The 15,000-nt window shown below is 47.5% G+C and overlaps 1 protein-coding gene across 1 annotated transcript in view; it reads left to right on the forward strand.

The window, feature by feature from the left end:
* Positions 1-15,000, forward strand: part of nell2a (neural EGFL like 2a) — a gene marked incomplete at both ends in the record, with an annotated part of 83,019 nt that overhangs the window by 18,539 nt on the left and 49,480 nt on the right. The window contains 7 exons of the mRNA XM_079743695.1: positions 869-941; positions 2,130-2,212; positions 2,771-2,899; positions 5,258-5,360; positions 8,829-8,920; positions 11,730-11,835; positions 12,300-12,428. Coding sequence (XP_079599821.1) covers positions 869-941; positions 2,130-2,212; positions 2,771-2,899; positions 5,258-5,360; positions 8,829-8,920; positions 11,730-11,835; positions 12,300-12,428 — 715 coding nt within the window. The remainder of the gene's footprint in view (positions 1-868; positions 942-2,129; positions 2,213-2,770; positions 2,900-5,257; positions 5,361-8,828; positions 8,921-11,729; positions 11,836-12,299; positions 12,429-15,000) is intronic.

Consider the following 15,000-nt stretch of genomic DNA (forward strand, 5'->3'; position numbering starts at 1 on the left):
TGGGGTGTGTGTGTGTGTGTGTGTGTGTGTGTGTGTGTGGGTGTGCATGTGTTGGTGTGTATCTGTTTGTGTGTGTGTCCTGGTTATCACGAAGGCTATGAAATGGAGCTTTTGTATTAAATTGATTCTGTGTCTCATGTTTGAGACCGGATGGGCAGGGACAAATGTTTTGTGTACAGTACACTGATCGTATTGGTTCACTGTGCATCCAATTGGAATCCAATTATGAGATGGTTTGTGTGGGGGGGGGGGGGGGGGGGAGGGACCACCAGGAAGCAGGCTGTCTCCGAATGAACGTCTCAATATGCACAGTATGACATTCAATAACATATTGAAACATATTCTGTTGGGGGAGTCTCAGGCTGACTTAACATTATTGCTGGTCGCACGTACACACAAGCGCGCACACACACACACACACACACACACACACACACACACGCAGACACACACACACCCAAACACACACAGAAGATAGTAATATGTTTGTCAATTCAGCATACTTCCCATTCTCCTTCCTCAGATACCCAACATCTACTCTATCCAACCCTTTTATATTTAACTACAGTATACTAGTGTTATAAAGGATGATTTATACTCAAATATAACCTTGGCTGTGTCTTTGTTTGCCTGTGTGTGTGTGTGTGTGTGTGTGTGTGTGTGTATCTGAATGTGAATCTTTGTGTGCGTGTGTGCGTGGGTATGTGCGCGTGTGCCTCCCTACGTCTGTGTGTGTTTGTGCGTGTGCGCCTTTGTGTGTGCTTGCGTGTGCGTGCGCATGTGAGCATGTGCCTGCCTCCGCCTGTGTGTGTGTGTGTGTGTGTGTGTGTGTGTGTGTGTGTGTGTGTGTGTGTGTGTGTGTGTGTAGGGAGTGATGCAGGATGTGGAGGTGCTAGTGATGCCGCAGGGCTATATCTCCCAGTGTCCAGACCTCAACAGAAGTAAGTACCCTATATACACTCTATCTCCCTCCTGCATGTTACTCCTTATGTAATTACAGCCCTGCTATATCTCACAGTATCAGTTAATACATATTGTTGTCTGAAAACATTTTGAGTAATGTACACGTTTTTATTTTTTGTCATCCATTGATAATGCATGTTTTTGTCATCAACATAACACACACATCGGAAATGTATCAATGTTAAATTATACAATACTGTGTATAACATTCAGCGTTCTCAAAAGATTCTCTATTTACATTGCAAATACTGCATTTACTACCGCTTCAAACCCCAGACACAGCAGCCGCCGAACACTCAGACTCCCTCAGAACAACACAAGCAGAGATACCGTCGCTGGGATGTTGTGCTGCCGTCCCCAGCCCCTGTAGCCTGGCCGGGGGACGGTCCCTCTGTCGGCCCTCACTGTGTACACTGTGCAGGCTCGCGGCGGCTGTTATGAATTCACCCGTCAACAGTAAAAGGGCAAGGAGGATCGATACTGAGTCACCCTCGCGGATAGCCGCACCAGTGTGCACACACATTCAACGGACCACACACGCACGCACGCACGCAACCACCCACGCACGCGCGCACACGCGTATGCACGTACGCACACACCTTCAAACGTACAGGCTTTCAGAGGGCTAGATAAGCCCGCAGATCAAAGCCTGCGTAGAAAGGTTCCCTATCTGGGTCTAAGATGCGTTTTTTAATCAAGTTACTGTGAACATAGTATTCCTTTACGAAACCAAATGTATTATCTTGTTTTTCTTTTGTTTTTTCAGACTGGCGAAGAATAGGTTTTAATAAAATGTATCTATGAAAGTGTAATTTTGCTTAGGCAAAACTGAACATGAACAGGTCGAAACAAACACAAGCAATTAACTAAATAATAGCTGAGACATCAAATTAGTGCATAGATAACGTGTTGTCTAATGAGCGGCCATGTGGCTTGCAGGATAAGACCAAACATTGATTAATTCGGATAATTATGTCATTGTGCTCTCCTCCACTAACCAGAAGAAAAGCTTTGCCAAATTAGCTTTATCTTTTTAATGAATACCCGTTCTACCACCTACACGTAGTATTTAAAATGTATCCGATGAACGTAAAGTCTTGGTTCTAGTTTGTGCGGCCTGTGATGTGAAAAGTTCTGCTCATAAATCATCGACTTGCGTTTCCCAGCCTGCCCGACTTGCAATGATTTCCACGGGCTGGTGCAGAAGATTATGGAGCTCCAGGATATCCTGGCCAAAACCTCCGGCAAGGTAAGGTCAAGCCGCACGATGCGGTGTTGCAACCTGGGAAACATTGAATCTCTAAAGCATCTCACTAGCTTTGATAGTGGTACAAAAGCCTGGATAATCTGTCGTGTTTAGTTTCCAACCTCGTCTTTTCTTTCAGAACTGTGACCTTAACGTAGGATCTTATCTGGCCTGTTGAAACCTTTAGAAACCTACCTCACTAGTCCTTGATAAGCTCAATGTTTGTCTTCTACCTGATCCAGCTCACAAAGGGTTAGGGACCGAAGAATGACTTCAATAATGATCTTAATGCATATCCATTTGGCTCGAGCCATGTGTCCCTGACTTCTGACTTACGGCATTCTCTAGGATCACATGAGGATACAGATGATTATGATTATGATTAAATTGAGGATGAGGATGACGATAATGATGATGATGATGATCTACAACCCGTGCTCAGGAGTGAGGCTGACTTCCTGTTCCTGTTCTGGTCCTTTCCTTCATTTTTTCCATTATTTCTGCGGTGGGTGTGGTGGTGTGTGGTGGTGGTGGTGCTGCTGCTGATGGTGTTACGGGCAGCTGTCCAGGGCGGAGGAGAAAATGAACGGCCTGGACGGATGCTATTGTGAGAGGACCTGCAGCGTCAAGGGAGTGGTGTACCGGGAGGATGAGGGATGGACAGATGGCTGCAGGAACTGCACGTGCACGGTGGGGCTCACTCTGGGTTTGGGTCACGTGCGTGTGCATGTCTGTGTGTGTGTCTGTGTGACGTTAATGAATGTTGGCCCCTACCTGGGATTAGTGGTGGTGGAGGTTTTCTTTGTGTGTGTGTGTGTGTGTGTGTGTGTGTGTGTGTGTGTGTGTGTGTGTGTGTGTGTGTGTGTGTGTGCGTGCGTGTGAGTGTGTGTGTGTGTGTGTGTGTGTGTGTGTGTGTGTGTGAATAGAGGTTCATAGAGAGTGTAATGTCTATTTATATTTTAACATATTTGGAGTCTTACTTTTTTACGATGTGTGTGTGTGTGTGTCTTTGCGTGCGTGCATGGGTGTGTGTGTGTGTGTGTGTGTGTGTGTGTGTGTGTGTGTGTGTGTGTGTGTGTGTGTGTGTGTGCGTGTTCATGTACGCGCGCCTCATCATCCCAGCGTGGGGCTTGCTTTGTTTGACCAGGCTGTTCATTAGGTGTGGGGTGAAGGGGAGGGGAGAGGAGGGGAGGGAGAGGAGGGGAGGGGAGGGGAGGGAGAGGAGGGGAGGGGAGGGGAGGGGAGGGGAGGAGGAGAAGGAGGAGGTGGGGGGAGGGGAGGGGAGGGGAGGGGAGGAGGAGAAGGAGGAGGTGGGGGGAGGGGAGGGGAGGGGAGGAGGAGAAGGAGGAGGTGGGGGGAGGGGAGGGGAGGGAGAGGAGGGGAGGGGAGGGGAGGCTAGGAGGAGAAGGAGGAGGTGGGGGGAGGGGAGGGGAGGGGAGGGGAGGGGGTGCTAGATGGGTGGGGGCATCAGGGGAGGAGGAGAAGGAGGAGGTGGGGGGAGGACAGGGTGAGACAGACTCATTGTGGCTGACATACGTTGTCATTATCCCCTTAGAATAGAGCGGGGTTGCCCCCGGTTACCCGAGCGATGATAATATATGAAGCACATCACCGGGAGAGCAACAGGATTCTCTCAGGCTAACCCCTACTGGGCTGGTTCCCCCTAGCCGCTGACTCACTCCTTCCAGCTAACGTATGTTACACACTGCGGGATAGTAAGACAGATTCTGGGTGATGGCCCCCTCCCGACTCTGGTCAGCAAAGCCCTGATTTTTTGACGTTCCTAAGAGTTTATTTTGCCTCATTTTCCTGTGGTGAATATTAATTTAAAGTTCTATTTACTCCCCCAAATCCGGAGAGAATCGGTTAATGTGTGGTGGTGCTAGTTTGGCTATATTGTTACCCTCCCCACGCGCATCACATTTTTATGATTCATCTTAATCTCAGGTGTGTGCTCTCTCATGTTTTTCTAATTTCAAAAGTCATCTAGTATGTGCCAGGCGTAAGCAGTGTTTCGGAAAAAAAAGAAGCAAAATAAAAAGCCCTATTAAGAAACATTGAACGGATCGAGTTTCCCACCAGCCGATAAAACACACCTCACCAGGCCCCTGTCGGTGGAACACGAGTCGTCTGGCTCTGAATACGAATGTGTTACGCCCTGCTCCGGGTATGCTCCAGAACCAGCCAATCGGGTGCCTTCGCGCCCCACTGCCCGCCCCTTCAACGGTGGGAAATCACATAACTCTCAGTACATTGCACCTAATTGCTCCTGACAGATGATAATTATCATTAGGGATTCGATCTGCGCAATCATGCAGGGGAGAGCGTCTTGGCTGGCTGGGTGCAGGCCGTGCTGGTTGACGATTCCAGGCTCCAATTAAGCCATTAGACGGGGGTATGTTCTTCAGCTTATGCTTGGCAATTAGCCGCGACCTTTCCAATTTAAAGGTCATGCATTAAGATGTTATCAATTTTCGAGATCAGTAACATAGGTGTTGATATCGGGGACATTTCTTCACACACCGTGGAAGACACTTTAATGAAATAGATGGGACGAGAGGCGCATGTTACCTAGTTAGGGACAAGATCTCCATTTAATTATTCCGATGGTTAGACTTAACTGAAGATAAAGATGGGTAGATACGCCAATCTAATAAAATCTAGATTGTAGAATTTGCGTATTTTTTTCATTTCCTTTGCTTATTTTGTTCAACTTACGTTTGGGAAGAAAAGCTTCTGTAAAAACTAGCAAAGGTACGGCTCACATCCCATACGAATGCAAAAATGATATCCACAGTATACTGATCCACAATGGATCAATTTGGAATCAGTCATTATCATCTTTTCATTAAATTTTCATTATTATTTTTCTTATCACATATTTAGCTCACAATATCATATTTTCATATCAATGCTGTGTTGTGTGTTTGCTCCCATTAAAGTACCCAGACCTAGCAGGATCAAACATACAGCACACGCGGTCACCCTCGTCGGCCATCCTGAGTGTTGACGTTTCTCTCCTGGTGTTTCTCTGTCTCCTCCCCCCAGAATGGAACGGTGCATTGTGAGGCTATCTCCTGCCCCGCCCCCGAGTGTCCCGTGGGGACCGCGCCAGCCTACGTGAGGGACGCCTGCTGTAGAGAGTGTCAGCGTGAGTCCCCCCCACCCCCCACACACCCTAAACCCACTGCTATGCTGACACTCCCACCAGTCACACAACAACATATACAGGTGTCAGAGAGGGACACTTCCCCCGACTCAAGGGCTGATTATGGTTCCACGTCGACAGAACCCAAGGACCATGCAGACGCTTCGACGCAGTCGTGAACCTGTTTTGGTTCTGCGTCGGGTTTATGTTAGCGGACCAATCACAGCCCTTGCTGCAGCGTCGCCTCAACGCGAGGTTACAGTTTTTGGGAGGCGCACGTCAGGCCCTTGCGGTGGACGCAAGGAGGGTCCGCAAGTACGTAATGGGTCCGTTATCCCCCTGGCGTTGCGTCGACGTCCAACCATAATCAGCCCTTCAGTGTTTATGCATGCGTCAGTGGTTCCGCTGCGAAGCACATACTGCTGTCACGCGATAATCTACGATCATGAACGAATATGATTATGAATATCGGTGTGTATTCAGAACGGGAGAAACTACAATGTGTGCAGAAACGATAATACTGAATTTATGCATTTATCCCTGTGTTTTTTTTAGCTAATAACCCATGGTGAGTTTTCACATGTGATATTCATGGCTGTAATGCTTTCAATTTAAATTATTTAGGGTTGCATTCAGCATTCTTACATAACCCCTCGTGGATGTCTGGAAACAGGAACTGAAAATTCTTAGCACACAGCAGCACCCCTGGCACGCCCCCTGACAACTGACCGGGGCTCTCGCTTGCTCTCTCTCTCTCTCTCTCTCTCTCTCTCTCTCTCTCTCTCTCTCTCTCTCTCTCTCTCTTTCTTTCTCTCTTCCCCCCGCTCTCTGTCTCTCTCCCGCTCTCTGTCTCTCTCTCTCCCTCTCTCTCTCTCTCTCTCTCTCTCTCTCTCTCTCTCTCTCTCTCTCTCTCTCTTTCTCTCTCTCTGCTGCGTTGCTAAGCTACCACCCTAACATGCCTCCTGAGAGCTACCCATCCTCTTTACATATACATGGGCCAATCAATTATTCACTAGCCTGCTCAGAGACACAGATGGCTACCAATCACCCTGTCAGGGACCGCAAAAAAAAGGAAGCAAAGAAGGGATGGCTGATATGGTGATATATTCCAGTGGCTATTTATGGGGATAAAATACGATGAAGGTTATACCGTTAGTGTAGTTCAGAGACACAGGAGAGGTATGTAGATGGAGGGAATGAGACTAACATACTAATGACATTGGGGATGCATAATCCATGCGAGGGTTATGGGATGTACTAATAACAATACTCACAGGCAACGCCACAAAACTTGAGTGCTAAGTGCATTAACATATTACAACGTTATCTCCAACACTAGGTGGATCTTTCTTCAGCATATAAAAAAAAATGGTGTTTGTAGTTCCTTAAAGTATTTTCTCAGGTGGGAATTTGAAAAAATAAAATAAAACGTTTTTCAGGCTTTTTTCGTTTATGTGACATGACCAAAAATCCAGATGACATAACCAACAGAGGTCCTAGTTCAAAAAGGCAAGATATATTAGCGGCTTGATTTCAAGCCTAAAGGCCCTGGGTTTGAATCCCCCGTTTCGACAGCCTAACCTGTGGGCATCCTTGAGCAGATGCCCAAAAACGCACCCTTCTCTGTTTTTACTCTTACCTGAACTTACTGTATGTGGCTTTGATTAAAAGCTAGATTTTGAAATGTCCATGTTAGTTCATTTTCTCCCCCATTTTGTTTGTTTAAAAACAAATTGACAAGGTTGAACATCTATTCTGTAGCAGTGTATGAATTTAATCAAACGTAACAAACCTTGCTCTCTGTCAACACTTATAGCAACACGTATTCATATTTCTTAGACCTTAGACTAATTAACCACTACACTGTTTCAACACACACTACCACACACGCATCCTCTGCCTCAGCATCTGACTGACTAACTACTCACTACTTCATTTGTATTCATTCACAGAAGTAAAGCAGTAAATCACGTCTGATAGTATGAATACAGGGGGGAGGGCGGAAAGTAGATTAGTCACGGTGTTATGCGGTGAAAGGGTTCCGGGCTCGAACCCCTTAATGTCTGCGGTCTACCTGCAGACAGGTAGACATCCCGAGCACAAGCAAGGTGCCTAATCCTTCTCTGCCCATTAATGACAACCCAAAGGAAATTGCCTCTGTAAAGCGCTTTGAATAACAACGCCTGCTAATTGACTAAATGGTAAATAGCACCTATGAGTGTTGTACCGCCGCGGCGAGAGACAGCAGAGCCGGCACAGCCTCCTAATCTGTTGTTGTGTTACACAGAGAATTAAGAAAACGCCCGGTAATCCGCCTTTAACGCGACACCCCTGCGTTCACTTATCTTAACGAGGTAGACACGCGAACAGCTAATTACGCATGCTGTGGCATTGGGGAGAGAGAGCGGGAGATAGAGAGCGGGAGAGAGATATAGAGAGAGCAAGAAAGAGAAAAAGAGAGAGAGAGAGAGACAGAGAGAAAGGGAGACACACACAGCGGCTCGTCTCCTCTGCTCCCCTCTCCAAATTAAAGCCTTATCTGGCAGCTTGAGGCCTGGTCCTCACCACCAGAGGAGCAGGGAGGAGGAGGGGGGGGGAGGAGGAGGAGGAGGAGTAGGAGGAGGAGGAGAAAAATAAGTTCCAAGTGCATTTTGTGTGTGCGTAGTGTTGTGGTGGTTCTTCAGAACTCTAGCCCACTTTCATGATGGGCCACTACTGCGGAGAATTGACCGAAGTTGTCAGTCAATCCTCCTTATTCCTTATAGCCAGAGAGAGAGAGAGAAAGAGAGAGAACATTTATATATATATATATATATATATATATATATATATATATATATAGAGAGAGAGAGAGAGAGGTGGAGACAGAGAGAAGTACAGACAGAGAGAAAAGGAGATCATTGATCCATCCATGCCCACATGAGCAGCGCATGTCGTGCAACAGTGTGAACAAACTCCATGTTTAATAGTTTTGAACATCGAGGTCCACTTTGGACATAAGTGTTCCAACACTTTCAACCCCCCCAGGGACGCTTTGGGATGTGCAGTCTGAAATCAAATCAAATAGTATTCACTATCACTGGCCTAGCCACCATACCAGGAGCCTCTGTTTGTAGTATTAGTTATTTCAGCACTATTGTTTCTTACATGGCTGTGGCTCACCTTTGTAAATGCAATTTATCATCTTGATTGAGCTTGATTTATGCGGCTGGTAATTACGTTTTAAGTGGAATTCTTCAGAAGTTGCATGTTTCTATGGTGATGGGTTAAGGGAAGGATAAGGAAAAAACACGGGCGAGTGGAATATGTTCATAAATAGCATTGATGTGTGTGGGCTCAGAGGAAAAATCCACAGCCAGTCAGAGAGAATACAAAAACAGCTCCTCAAAAGCTGAATTTTAAAACCAATTGTGTGTTTGTGTGTGTGTCTTTGACCGTGTGTGTGTGTGTCTGTGTGTGTGCGTTCTCCAGCCGTGTGCCTCTTCAGTAGCAGAGAGCTGGTGGAGGGAGATCAGAGAGCCGTGCGCGACACCTCTGGCAGATGTCTGCTGTTTGAATGCAAGGTAAGTCACTTTAATGACTATGCACTCATGCACACACACAGACACACACACACGCATCAACTCTCAAAACAGAGTGGATGCGTTGGCACACGCATACATCGACACACACACACACACACACACACACACACACACACACACACACACACAGAACACCAACTCTCAAGGAATGTTTACTACATTCAAAAGCACGGTCAGACACACATATCACATTCACTGTGCACAACACAATATACGAAAGGACGCATGCACACATATAACCACACACACGCACACACACACACATGCACGATGTGCAATACGCCACAGACCACCACATTCAACCACTAACACACACTGCTACTCACACAAACATTTCTAAAACAGCACAACTAAGTAGACAGAAATCATAAAAAGAAACTTGCAAACACAGCCCCCACACACACACACTGACACACACAAACACACACTGACACACACAAACACACACTGACACACAAACACACAAACAAGCGTATACACACACTCAAAGCGCATTGTCACTTTAACAAAGCGCATTGATCAAAGGCATCTTTAACAAAAATGAACATTAATGATTCATAAGTAAGTATTGAATCTCTTAACTCATTGGGCCGTGTGTGGCATCTCGCACACATCTTATTATAGCCCCACAGTAGCCCACGCTAACCGGAGAGCAACGCGAGCACTGTGCACGACCATCCTCCACTTAAGCTAAATATATCGATCACGGCTGTCAGCGTGCGGCGCTCTATCTGAAGTTATGAGCCAAACGCCCTTAATCGAGGAGAGCGAGACTTACTCACACTGTCAGTCTCACCGAGACGGAGCCATTACTTACGGCGCTTGCTTAAACGTGCTCATCTACTTCAAGTCAGCCCCGGGGAATGGTCATAGCTCTGCCTGCCTTCAGATATTTGTAATGATTTCCGGCATTGTCTTTGGATGGACGAGTTCCACTCTGAGAAAAAGGCAAAATCCACCGGAGCACGTTAAGTGCGATTTCTATTCAAGCTCCCATCTGTCAACCCCGCCGAAAAAAAGAACCACCAGGCAGGCACGCACCGTCCCCGCCTTGCGAGGGAGGCGACTGACCCCTATTTACGGATCCAGGGGAGGTGCAGGAGACAGTTTTGGACAGCTGTCTGGCTGTCGCCCGCCTCACACCTGGCAGGGCTCTGCACTCCCTGCTAACTGACTGGCACATCCCCGGCAGATCAAAGGCACCGGGACAGGAAGTGGCTGTCAGTCACCGCGGCGCCACAGACCCCACGCAGGTTGCTCCCCGCCCCGCCCGCACAGCTGTTCATCAAATCTCTGATCTTCTCTCTGCCTGCTGGCGGGGACCGGAGACTTTAATGCGGTCGGGCTTGTTCGATTGGTCGCTCGGCTGGGAAACTTCTGAGCCGGGGGGTCTTTTTCTGTTTCTCGTCGGTGGGAACCTTTTGATAAAGCACGGCTTCCACTTGGAGCGTGTGAGGCCGACGTGCCACTTTGGAAGCTGGAAACGTGGGATCTCATTCAAACTGGTTGTTTTTCCTTCCATGATTAACGAAATGCTAAACCGTACTGTTATTTCTACGCTTGACATTTTGAATAGGCCGTTTAGTCATTCCGATAAGTCAGGGCCTCTTATGTCCGTCCTGAAGCGAGCCATTCTGATCCAATCCAAAAGTGTACAAAGGCATTTTCACTTGCTCTTCTAGTGTTGCGCGTTCATTTTTACTTTTTGGCTTGCTTGACTTCCTCACTGAGTCCCCCTTTCACTCTTTGGTGAAGCCCACCCCACTGAGGCCCGCTTAAGAGTATATTAGCCAGAATGCCTTGCGATGACAAAGAGAGGAAAAACTGTTACTTGACTTAAAGGATAGGGCAGACTTTAGGGGGGGGGGGGCAACATTGTGGAAGGGGTCTTGGTCCCTAGATGTTCTCAAAGAGGTGCGAGTCAGCGCTTTGCAGGGCTCAGAGTCTCTGGCTGCTGCGGGTCTTAATGAAACGGATTCATCAGCTGTCAGGGAGACAGGGAGGGCATCCATTGAGGAATCTGCTAAGCTCCCATGCTGGGAATAAAAGGGGAACTCTTTAATTAGCTTTTACACGCCTCTACTTTTATAATGAGGACGCATCACTAATGAACTTTGTATGGTTTTTTTTCGATTAACAGCGGAGCAGAACGTAACAGAACAGTTTATTCCTCCGTGACGTAACTACCAAGTCTGGATACAAGCTGCAGCGGATACTGTGCAGGAGGAACTGGAATATATTGAAAACATAAAAGAGAGTAGGAGATCTATAAAGACAGTGACCCTTATAATGGGAGGGAAGGAGGGAGCGAAACAAAGTCAATGGAACACAATGTAATCCATGTGCACCTCCAGACCTGGATTCCTTTGGCATGCTTTTAATTACTTTCTTAATTAAAGTCAGGCGCTCAGTCCGTCAAAGTCAAAGTGTTTACTGGTAATTGTCAAATGTGCAGTGGAGCATGGTCGTTCTCTACAGCGACATTATGTCGCCGAGGCTCATCTTCTTGGTTCTAAAACACACGTAGTAATACTAATAAACAAGAAGCTAAGGTACGGTTATGTTCAATCAAATTCATTTGGCGAAAATCTGGGTGTTACATTGGTTGTTTTTCAAAGACAGGTCAAGTGGCCCTATGCTTACTAAGCTTTTTGTAGCTAGAACAATTTTGATGATTCTCAGCCTCACTGCTTAGTTGCTTTGGCATTCATCCAAAAGTCTGAGCAATTAATAACTGGAATGTAATGTGTGATCGTGTGTCATTCGAGGGATTTCTGGGCTGTTTCAGGACAGGACCATGCGGCGGGAGCTCCCGGCCGCCCTGTGCCCAGACCCAGGATGCTCCGAGGGGGATCAGATAAGGCTGAACGACCGATGCTGCACCGTCTGCAGAGGTACTGGGAACGTACCGGGACCGTACCGGGAACGTACCGGGAATGTACCGGGAATGTACCGTAAACGTCATACCACGATGACAATGTTAATAACATTCGTTTTTAGTGTGGTTCATTCAGGGTCTTGGTCCGTACATGTATTCACTTGTCTACAGTGATAAGTGAAGCAAGTTAAGTTGAGATAGTTAGCAACTATCAAGAGCAATTAAAATAAATACAATATTTATTTTCTCATTTTACCCAATGTATCTTTCATCTTAGTATTTTCTTAAAGGACTTAATGATTCGCTCATCCAGTTCAACACTTGTCATGTTCCTCACGTTGCGCTGTGGCCTTTCGTGTCATCGCAACAGAGTACAAAGATCGCCACCTCTTCCTCAATCTCACACTTCCCTCTCTCCTCAGTGTCTCACTGCCGCCTCGTCTCTCTCTCTGGTCTCTCTCTCTCTGGTCTCCCGCCCAGGTCATGACTTCTGCGCCGAAGGCCACGGCTGCGTGGAGAACTCTGAGTGTGTGAACCTGGAGGCCGGGACCCGGTGTGTGTGCAAGGACGGCTTCAGCCCCATGAGGGAGGACAACGCCTACTGCGAAGGTAAGGTCCCGCCCGGGGGGGTCCCAGCGGCCGGCAGGCCTTGACCTTTTCGGCCGCAGTAGTCCGCTTGACCAGCTGATGCCTCACGCCGCCTTCAGGCACTACACGGTTAGGTGGCAATCAAGGGAGAGAATCCGTGTACCATGCAAGGAAAGCGTGTGGTTGAGTTCTATCAAGGTGTGGGGGACCCGGTGTCCTGATATGGGAAACAAACCCTCTCAAGTCGGCGAGTGAGTGAAGGGACGTTTGTGGATTATCGCTGGATAAGATGCCATAATAACTTTTATCCAAGCAGCTTTATATCGAATTCATATGCAGGTCATTAAGGGGCAGGTGTTTATTAAAGAGCAATACCGCTCTGGGTGATCAAACCAGAATAACTGTCTCTCATGGCTTTGTGAGTGAGTCTTCCAGCCTCGAAGTAGTAGGAAAGCATCAATAGTAGTAGCGCTTTCGTCTTTGTGATAAGACATGTTGTACTTTACTGTAAATTTGTCCGACCAATTCCGTCCAGACACAAGTTGCATTGATTCCCAAATAATAAAGTACTCTACTGAACATTCTTCGCTCTCCAGCTAAATGCTCTTCGAGGGAATTGCTGCAAGGAAGTTATTCTGACAAATGATATCGGTAACAGATGTTTGAGTGAGGCCAAGAGAGCTGGTTACCATGGTTTGATCACTGATCGGCATTGGCTATTAAGGCACCAGACATCTTGCTCATGCAATTCAAACGCCCTAGCCACAGGACCCGCTGAAACAGCTTTCCTCCAGCTTGCACCTCAGCCTCTTCCATTTTCCAGTGAAATGAAGTTTGAATATTCCAAAATGCATTTGAATATTTTAGACCCACTCGGCGAAAGGGGTGTTTTGACAGCACTTTGCCGCTGTTAATCATGGTGCGGACCACCCACATTGTGCACTCTCCATGTGGGTTTTAATTGATTCGGAGCGGGGGAACGCGTCCGGAAGGCCCTTATCTCCGTGAGCACGGGGTGTCCCTCTGACAGTGTGCGGAGAACGCGGCGGTAATTGCAAAGCCATAGTCAAGTCATGTCACCGCGTGCGCCATCATCATCCAGGGGCCCCTCGATTGGCAAGTGGAGCAGAAGACCCTGTTCATCGGGCCCCGCACCGCCGTTACCTCGCGTGAACAGAGCAGACTGTGTTTTTTGATTTTGCATTTTTTCCATCTCGTTTCGCTTATAAATGAAGCTGTGCCCCATGGCTCGTGCAGTCAGCCGGCTCATTTCATCTGCTCGATGGAGAGAGAATGTTTTCGGTCTCGTCGGCGAGATCAACAGCCCGTCGGTCGCGCCCCTGCTCTGACAGTCCTTTAGCTCACCTTTCCTGTCCTCGTCGTCCTGAGACGTTTTCCAGCCTCGTTACGACACGGGGGTTTGGTTACCGGGATCAAGCGGCCCCAGCCTCCTCCCCACCCCCTCTCTCTCTCTCCGTCATGCCAACGCCGTCCCGAGCTGTGAAATCCGTTAGATATATCAAATAATAATTCATCTGCATCTGTGGCACCAGGAAAGCAGATCAAAGACTTTCGCGATATCTCGGGCGGAGTCTTTTGACACCCCACCGCCCGGATCTTCGCTGCATGTTGCCTGGAGGGGAGGGGGGTGGGGGTCCGACCATGTGTGTTTGTTTGTGTCGGGGATGTACCAGTGTTGTTGGCCTAGTTTGTTGTTTTTGTTCCCCCCTGGCTTCTTCTGCTATGTCCTGTGGTTAAGTTGAGGTGAAAGAAATCCCACTATTTGTGTCTTCAGCAACAGGATTTAGACTGCTATGGAAACGAGGAGCCAGTTTTCTGTCACAAGGAGACATTCGCCTGGGTGTTTATTCCCTTCCGGAGCGTATGTGTAATTGAAAGGGATGTCAGACGTTCACATCCTGAATTAATTTGGAACACGCTGTTGTGGCTGACAGCTTCGGGCTGTGAGTGGTGCTAACAGGGGGACGCTAGCCAGGTTCAGTCCGGTGTCACGTATCCTCAGCTGACGTTAATGTATTTTAAAACATAATTCATTGATCTATAATTCATTGATACTTGATGACGCCACCAAATATTCCTTAGATGTGTGTTTGTACTTTTTTAACTTAAATATGTGCATCCAAGGCATTGAAAGATTTGGAAAGCTTTTTCCTGCTGCCAAGACCTGAGAGTAATAATAATGTCCTATATATATATTTACATATTTTGATCTGTAATGCGTTTCTTCGGTTGCTCCAGTGTGGTCTTTCAGCACCGTTTTAGTACCGTTTAGCATTTGCAATAGGTGGTTGTGGTTCAAGTGGGATCCTTCCCTTCATTGTTCCAGGAGTCTCAGGCTGACTAGCCCATGGCATTACCCTTGTAGAGCTGATAACAAGCAGACTGACCTGGTGTGACCCTTCCCCCCCCCCCACGACACCACACACCGGCACCACAACCCATTCATCTCAAGAGCAGCTCCGTTAGCTCCACCGATTTGTGTGTGTGTATGTGTGTGTGCGTTGCGTGGGTTTGCATCAGATACTACACAGTGCACCTGAAAATTGACTCCATTTTGTGGAAGTTGTTGCCC

This window comes from Pollachius pollachius, assembly GCF_949987615.1.
Source record: "Pollachius pollachius genome assembly, chromosome: 9".
NCBI classification, from domain to species: Eukaryota; Metazoa; Chordata; class Actinopteri; order Gadiformes; family Gadidae; genus Pollachius; species Pollachius pollachius.